This window comes from Primulina eburnea, chromosome 2 (genome assembly GCF_022965805.1).
Source record: "Primulina eburnea isolate SZY01 chromosome 2, ASM2296580v1, whole genome shotgun sequence".
In the NCBI taxonomy this organism is placed as follows: domain Eukaryota; kingdom Viridiplantae; phylum Streptophyta; class Magnoliopsida; order Lamiales; family Gesneriaceae; genus Primulina; species Primulina eburnea.
Window position 1 is genome coordinate 10,750,268 of NC_133102.1, and position 9,107 is coordinate 10,759,374.

General features: G+C 33.0%; 1 protein-coding gene across 1 annotated transcript; it reads right to left on the reverse strand.

The window, feature by feature from the left end:
* Positions 1-824: 824 nt before the first annotated feature.
* Positions 825-8,593, reverse strand: LOC140822958 (glyoxylase I 4-like). The gene is made up of 3 exons (XM_073183986.1): positions 8,402-8,593; positions 8,212-8,317; positions 825-1,156 (listed from the first exon to the last, which is right to left on the reverse strand). Exons 1-3 carry the CDS (start codon positions 8,554-8,556, stop codon positions 911-913), a joined length of 507 nt encoding a protein of 168 aa, XP_073040087.1. The 5' UTR covers positions 8,557-8,593; the 3' UTR covers positions 825-910.
* Between the last annotated feature and the right edge of the window lie 514 nt (positions 8,594-9,107).

Here is a 9,107-nt window from a genome sequence, read left to right on the forward strand (position 1 = left end):
TCTTTTCTGAGACAGACTTGATTAGATTGATCATCTTTTCTTCTTCAGTCAAAGGCTTTGACACCACTCTGGCCTTTCCTTGTTGATGTAACAAAGGTTCAGTACCAAAAAATGGTGGTAACCAACCTCCTGAAGTTCGTCTACTGGAACTGGGTTGTTGTTCCAGTTTCTGAATTCTTGTTTGAATATCCTTTAATATTCCAAGAATTTCTTCTTGGGTTTCAAGGATTTTCTCAACTCGTTGCGGTGCAAAATATAGCATATTGCCATAATTTTGTACTGTCTTCTGAATTTTCCTAAGATCTGAAGAGAGCTTAGAGGAATCTGGAACTATCTCCAGAAACTTATTATTTTGAATCATAAGTTTACCTGAGATTTTACCTGAGGGTGCAGTAGCTTCCCTTTCTGTTTCTGATATCTAACAATAGTTAGATGACCTTGTTTATATTCCAAAATATTAGAATATTTCTTGTAAATTATTTTTCTCGAACCGTAGTTCGGATTCATAATTTTTTCAAAATTCTCCTTCTCATACAATTAGTTACTAGTAATAATAAAATTTGTGTTTGAAATAAATCAACTTTTCGCTCTGATACCAATTTCGAAGCGTGAGGATCAATTAAACTTAAAATAGGAATAAGGGTATTTTTGTCCATTTTAAGGTATTAGGGAGTTTAAAGGAAGATTTTGAGGTGTAGGGAGTTTGGGTAAAGTTGAGTTTGGGTTTGGGGATTTATGAGCAATTTACCCTTAATTAAACATATTATCTTAAAATATATTTAAAATATTATTTCAAATATATAATTGACTCGCTCCTAAACAAATAAAAAGAACAGTAGCATTTTATTTAATAATAATTACCTGAAAGTTCGATACAATATCAGACAGCAGATAATGACATAACATAGTACTACAAGAGTTCGACAGGGACTTGGATCTGCTGCTGCTGAAGATTCAACCTGGAGCAAGAACGTACAATATCTTCGGCCAAAGGCACCATGGGGATGTTGTCACAGTTGCAAATCTCCACCATGAATCCATCTGGATCGTGGAAAAAGAGCTGATCAACGTAGATCCCACCTTCCTCTACTCTCTGCCGCACCCACTCAATCCCCATCTCCCCCAGCTTCTTCTCCACGGCCCCCATGCTCTCACACTGTCCCACAATACACAAAATCATTCCAAAATCCAAAAAAAAAAAAAAAAGCCCGACTGTTTAAATTACGGAGTGTCGTGCTTCTTCGATATTTCATTGGGCTGATAATCGTTCGAGTGGCAAACAATTTGACCAAAGTAGGGATGATTAACGAACTAGTTGGGACAGAACGGGTCCGTTAAAGCCCGAAACCAGGTCTGGTAAGGATGAATCGGACCTGTCTCCGATCTATTTCTCAATGGATTGAACCGGTTCAGTATTTTCTAAACCGACTGAACTAGTTCTGGGTCAAATTGCAATTTTTTTACTCCAAAAATCAACTTTAAATACAACATTATTTGTAAACATTTTCATCCAACAATTTTCTCCCAACTCTATATTTTTCTACAATCAATTCTCTCTTAGCTATCATTATCAACATTTATTCAATAAATTTTGTTATAATTTTATCTACACTCAATATTTTTATTATTATTATTTGCTTATTATTTCGCAATATACTCATAATTTCAATGGCATCATCTTCAAATCGTGGTGGTCGTGGATGTGAATACATTTCCTACTTTGGTGAACAATCTGTCTACATCCCCCAAATTTGATGAAGTCGAACCTGGCCACGAAGATGAATAAAGCCATGAAACTCTCCAACAAAGATGTAGGGATATCATTGTCCACCCGAGCAAGCAACACGGTGGAAACGAGCACAAAGACACTCCGAGCAAAGGCAAAACAAAGTTTGAGATGATTTTGATATTGAAAAAGAAGATATGAACTACTCTTTTGTGACATGTAATATTCTCATAAAACGGGTCTTGGTTCCGGTTATAACAGAACTTTGAAAAAACATTTAGTCAAGATAAATAAACTTGACATTGATACTCTACAATCATTCGATAGGGAACCCACCTAACAACAAATAAATCATTCAAGTAATAAAGCTTTCACAATTACAAAAGAAATTTATTGAAAAGTCATCGTTAAATTTGTTACGAAATGTTGTCAACCTTTCATAATAGCATAACAAGAAGGTTTTGTTGAATTTACTAGAATTATTTAACCTCGTTTTCACAATATTTCTAGGCACTTACTTAAGAAATATTGTTTTGATATATATAAGTAATATAAAGAAATACTAAAACAGCATCTTCCAAATATTTCTTGTAAAGTTAGTTTATTTGATATTTGGACTAATTTGAAATATGAATATTATCTTATTGTTACAAGTCATTGGATTGATGAAACTTGGAATATGCAACAAAATGTTTTTAGTGTTAGATGATTTAGAATTGTCACAAAATACATACACTATAACCAGGGACGGATCCAGGAATAAAAGTTGAGGGGGGCTTGAACTCAATATGATAAGTTATATATTATTAAAAAAAATACATTATATCGTTCAACAAAGTTGTGCCCTACGAGATTTTAAAACATAAAATTCATCAATAATAGAATTTACATCAATATGTTTAGCTAAATCTCGTTCAATATAGAGTGTCAAACAATCGGCAAGAAAGTCATCCTCCATTTTATTGCGAAGTGCCGTCTTCACATGCTTCATTGCTGAAAAAGCTCGCTCAGTAGTGGCAGTAGACACAGGTAATGTCAAAACAAGATGAATCAATCTAGTCAACATAACATAAACACTTGACCGTCCACTCTCGGTCAATTGCTGACACAACTCAACAAGTGTAGAAACCTTTAAATTCTGCATCACATCAAGTTTATAATGTATCAATTCATACTCCAAAGTAACAATTTCTTGATCTGTGAAATCTCTAGGATAAAACTTCTTCGCAAGCTTGCAAATATCATCACTGTTAAATGAGTCAAATGAATTTTTAGGATCTAAAGCTGTACTAAGAGAAAGAAGTTCCACCGATGACTCATTGAACCGAGTATTTAACTCCATCAAAATGAAATCTATTGCTGCATTAAAAACATCAAAGTGGTAATGATGTTCTATTGTAGTTTGCCGACAGGAACGTCCAATCTTATATAGACAATCAAGATCAGGCACATCAATTTCATTTCTTGAGCAAAAAACTTTAACTTCCTGAAGAAATTCATTCCACCCACATTCTCTAAATTCTTGAAGGCAAGTTTTGGTAGTAGTGACAAATGTGATAGCAGTCAAAATGTCTTGAGATTTTTTTTGAAGAATTTGACAAAGAGTATCTGTTGTTCTCATAATTTTATGCATTAAGTGCAAAATAAACACAAATTCAAAGCTTGCCATGTTTCTGTAAATCCCCCGAACTTCAGCCTTAGCTCTTCCATTTGGAGAATGATCACTGAGAACTTCAAAAACTTTGCAAGTTGCAGTGTACATACCTATCAAGCTTTTTACCGAATCATAGTGAGAACTCCAACGAGTAGCTCCTGCTCGTTGCAAATTACCAATCTGGTTTGCACCACTTCCAGAATCACGTTCTCCAATTGACAACATATACTCAATTTCATTTCTTTGTGCAGTATGTAATTCAGCAATGCGCTTAGTAGAAGAAGTGACAATATTAACAATATTGTCCAAATGAGAAAAGAATTCCCAAATAACACTAACATCCTTAGCTGCAGAAACCAATGTCAGTTGTAAACGATGTGCAAAACAGTGGACATAGTATGCATAGGGACAATCTTTGAGAAATAATGCTTGAAGTCCATTCCAGGCTCCACGCATATTGCTAGCACCATCATATCCTTGGCCTCTGATTTTCTTAACATGGAGATCATGATGAACAAGAACATTTGATATCTCATTTTTCAAATTCATTGAGGTAGTGTCACTAACACTTTTGATGGCAAAAAATCTTTCTGTCAAAATCCCATGATTGTTCACAAACCTCAATATAATTGCCATTTGCTCTCGTTTAGATATATCTCGGGCTTCATCAACAAGAATACAAAAGTATTTATCTCCAACTTCTTCACGAACCATCTTTCGTACTCTATTGGCCATAATATGTAAAATCTCTTTCTGAATTTCTGGAGCGATATATTGGGCATTTTTTGGAGCATTCTCAAGCACAACTTCATCAATTTCTATATTCATTTTTGCAAAAGCCTTCACCAATTCAAGAAAATTTCCACGATTAGATGAAGATAGAGATTCATCGTTACCTCTAAAAGCACAACCTTGAAGTGCTAGCCAACGAACAGCTACAATTGAGGTGCTCAAACGCAGACGATTTTTCTTTTTTCCTCTTTAGATTGTGCATGCATCACTTTATCAATATGTTGTGAGGGCCTCATCAAATTTTCAGCCCTTCTCTCACACATAGTATGAGGTGAAGAAGCTGCAGAACCAATATGGGAAAGAAAAGCACATGTTTTTCCTTGGTTTACCCTTTTCCAATTGTCAAATCCTTCATTGACCAATGCCGAGATATTAGATGAATTAACATCATTCAGGAAAAGAAAGCAATAGAAACAATATGCCTTATTTGTTGAAGGCGAATACTCCAACCAATAAAATTTCTGAAACCATTTTTTCTGAAAACGACGATTCTGGCTTCCAAATTTCGTACCTGGATACTCCAACATATCTGGTTGATAAGGCCCCATATTTAGATATGAACGTCTTATCTCATCTCGTACATTAACATGATATTCACATATCTGTTTTCTTTTTCCCGGATCTCGTTCAATAAAAGTAGACGAAGACTGATGATCGTCTCTAGGAGAGGAACATGAAGGAATTTGGATATTGGGAAATAGAAGACTTTCACTGGATTGATGTTGCATTGTAAGGACCGTAGGAATTGAAGTATCTTCACTAGCTTGACGATCTCTCTTCTTAAAGAAAGAAGATATCAATGTTTTTCCTTTGTTTGCAGCAGATTGATGTTCCATTTTCAAATAGTTCAAGTTATAATCTTAAACAAGAATAAAATGTATTTGGTCTCATCCTTATAAATGGTCTGGACTTGATTGGACGGATGTACGACGGTTTTTGGAACAACCGTCGCCATTAGCGACTGTTTTTTGAAAAACCGTCGCTAATAGCGACTGTTTTTATTCACATTTGAATAAACCGTCGCTAGTAGCGACGGTATAATTAAAACAGTCGCCGATCCCCATCGGCGACGGTTGTACAAACCGTCGCAAATATTAGCGACGGTTTAAAAAACCGTTGCTAAATTTTTGAAAATGGAGTGGGCTACAGCCCAGTACAGCCCTTATATCAATCCGTCTCTGACTATAACTAGATATGTTTTAAATATTGTTAAGATTTATGACATATAAAATAAAATAATGTCGATCATATTAGATAATGCGAGTGCTAATACTCTAGCGATTAAATACATTAAGATTTATTAAAACTTATTTTAGATGGTAATTTGCTTCATGTTAGATGCGCATGTCATATTATCAACCTATGCTTTAAATGTGAATGTGGTGAACATATGTCTACTGTAATCGAAAAATTCAAATTATTTAGGAAATATTACATAAAAAAGGCAAGGACATGATAAGAAAACACTAATCGAACCAAACATAATTAAAATTTTAAAATTTCCACTTGCTATTGAAACTAGATAAAATTCTTTATATATCTTGTTTCATAATTTTTTATTTTTTCAACATTTAATTACGTTATATTATAATAATATTACGGTAAAATCTTTAATGTTGACTGATAATGATTGGAATATTTTGAATAACTATGTTTATTTTTTAGAAATTTTTAAAGAAGCAACCGAAAAATTTTGTGACATTAACTACTCTACTGCAACCATGTTTCTAACTTTTATTTTCAATATATTTTATAAATTTATTGACTATCGTGATGATGTTGTTATGAATGATTTTGTTTCAAATATGGAAAACAAAATTTTAAAATATTGGGAGAATATCCCAATTGAGCACGGCTTAACAAATTACTTGATTCTACTCAAATTCAAGGTGTGTTAGACATTTTTTTTAATATTGTGCAAACTTTCTTCGAAAGAATGTTGACGCTCAAAAGAAGTCAATCATTCATTCTCTCTGAGAATTGTTTGATTTGTATGCTAGTGAACAATGTGAACCGAGTGCACAACTGGAGAAGAGACCGACAGAGAAAAGCAAAAGTGGGCCACTCAACTTCTTTGAAAGTTTGAAACGACAAAAGTTGAAAGGAAAATCGCTGACAACAATAAATTACAATGAGATCTAAATTTATCTAAACCAATATATTGAGACTACTGAGAATTTCGATATTTTTGATTGGTGGAAAGAAAATTCTCAACTTTATCCAGTATTAGCGAAAATTAATTACAAGAGATGTCCTAGCCATTCAAAGTTCAAGTGTTGCTTCCGAATCAGTATTTTCAGTATATGGAAGAATGATTGTTGAACAAATAACTAATTTAAAGTCACAATCACTTAGCATGCTAAGATACCTACAAGATTAGTTTGCAGCCAAAAAAGAATAGGATCGCTGGGGCGATCGACGAATTTCAAAGCTCAAGCGTCGACGAAGATCCAGAGTATTCAATATATATTTTAATAAATCGTTATGACTTTTAGATGTTCAATTGTAAAAATCAATGTTTAAGTTACTTTTATTCAGTTTTGTTTCCACTCAAAATATTAAATAAAAGAAATATTCATTAATAAATATAAATGTATATTTAAAAATAATAAAATTCAAAACCCAGAACCCAAAACTGATTTGACCCTAATCGAGAACGGTCTACAAATTATAGAATCGATCAGCTGTTAGGATTGGTTCCAAGGTTTTTTTACCTCGGAATAGGAACCGGAGAGCCGTTAAGTATGCCTAGACCAAAATTTTTTATCATAACAATTTTCCCAAAATTTCTTTTACTTTAAATTTGGTAAGTATTAAAGATTGAGATTTGAAACTAACTCAATCACATAAGCTAGTTCAAGTGAGAATATTGTACAAGTTCATATATACAACTCACAGGTATTTAATCAAGCTGATTGAGAAATTTAACACATTCAATCATGCTCATGAATGAACAAGTAGAACGTGAAGTTTACAAGAAATTATCGAATGACTCATCGACGAGCTTTTTTTTTTATATCATGTTAAGATTGAGATTTGGACTTAACTCACCTCAAAAGCTAACTCAAAATAGAGGATTATCTATATTTATATATACAACCCTCAATAATTTGATTGAGCTGGTGTGAGATATTTAATAATAACAAATTAAGTAGGATGTAATATGAATTTCTAATATTTCACAAAGAAAATAATCAATAATATATACTTGCACATGGTGAAGCCAGATTATTTTAAAAATTATGTAACCTCATTCGAAAATACATGAAATAGTTTCCAATCAAAATTATTGGGATTCTAATTTGAACAAACACTTGGATGTATTGATTGCGAATTTAATTAATGACATAATTGTTCCGACTTAACTATTCATTTGTGACAACCAACAGAGATTAAGTTTGGTTATGAATGAGATTTGAGACTAATATCAACCATTAGTTTCTTAATCATTCAATTATTAGGTGTGAGCGTGGAAAGCATTGTTTTAAAATAATCAATATAAAAATACCTAATCAAATCAAACTAGCTGAACACTCGGACAAGTGTACATCATTTAGCCATTTTTGTAAAATTATTTTTTACTCCAAAAACTAAAACCACCAATTTTTGTTTTTTTTTTAAAAATATGATTTAACTTGCTCTTTTAGGTTGATATTCATTTTGAACCAAAACCCAAATATATTTAGAAACTCACAAATATTTATGTGAGACGGTCTCACAGATCAATTTTATGAGACAGATATTCTATTTAGATCAGCTGTGTCAAAAATATTATTTTTTATTTTAAAAATAGATAGGATTGACTCGTCTCACGAATAAAGTTTCGTAAAACCGTCTCACAAACTATCTATTCGTAGAAACTGTAACCCCAAACTTAAATCATTTCCATGTACACACGCATTACACATAGATGTTGCATACTTCTTCTAACCCCATTAAATATCTTATATTTTAAATTGACGTATCGGATTGGAGACTCAACTATAACAAATTCGTAGTGCGGGTTTACCAAAACCATTAAAAGATACATAAAAACTACCTGGAAGGAAATGTGATTATCCTTGGGATTAATCACAGTTTTCTTGGGCATGTTGCCGGGATCTTCAGATTGCAGCAAATGTATCCCAATCCCATGTCCGAACAACCTGTAAATACATAAAAAAAAAAAAAAACAATCTAAATTTAAAAAATTAAATAAATAAAAAAAGTTGAAAGATTTCTTAATTCACCAGGCCCCATCAAAATCGAAAGAACCGGGCCTCCTGACGGGCACGAAGCCAAGAACATTGTGGTAGAAATCAGTGGATTCTTCCACTGATCTGCAAACAAGCGAGATGTGATTCAGAGATGACAGTTGCAGCGGATTTCCTTTATTGCCTTTCATCTTTTTACGAAGATTATGCCATCAGCCTGAGGGTTTTTGTTATATATATATAGGCGGGAGGAGAGTGTGGGCGGGGGTTCGGATGGATGACACGTGGAGGGTTCGATATTAATATGATGACATATAGCTGAATCAGTGATACGTAGGTTCCACGTTGCTGACTCGGATCGTATATTACGGCCAACTGCTGCTGGCTGTCGACGGGCCCGCATCATGTCAACTAAGCTGTCGTGTAGCTAGTATTTTGACCGAATCGAATGGTTAAAATTGGCTAAATCAATTTTTTTTTATTGAATCGTATCAATCGAATTTTTCGTGAAAAAACGACTAACCTTTGTGTGAAAATTGGATATTTTTGTCCGTGATCGGATTCACGGGTTTTTTAAGTTATATTATATGTTCAACGAGTACTTGAGTTTTATTAACTTTTGTATAAAAAATAAATTTTATTTTAATAATATTTTACTATTTAATCTAATTATCACATTTATTTAATTTGATTATTCATGCAAGTTGTACATATAAAGTTTTTGAATGTACTATAATATTAT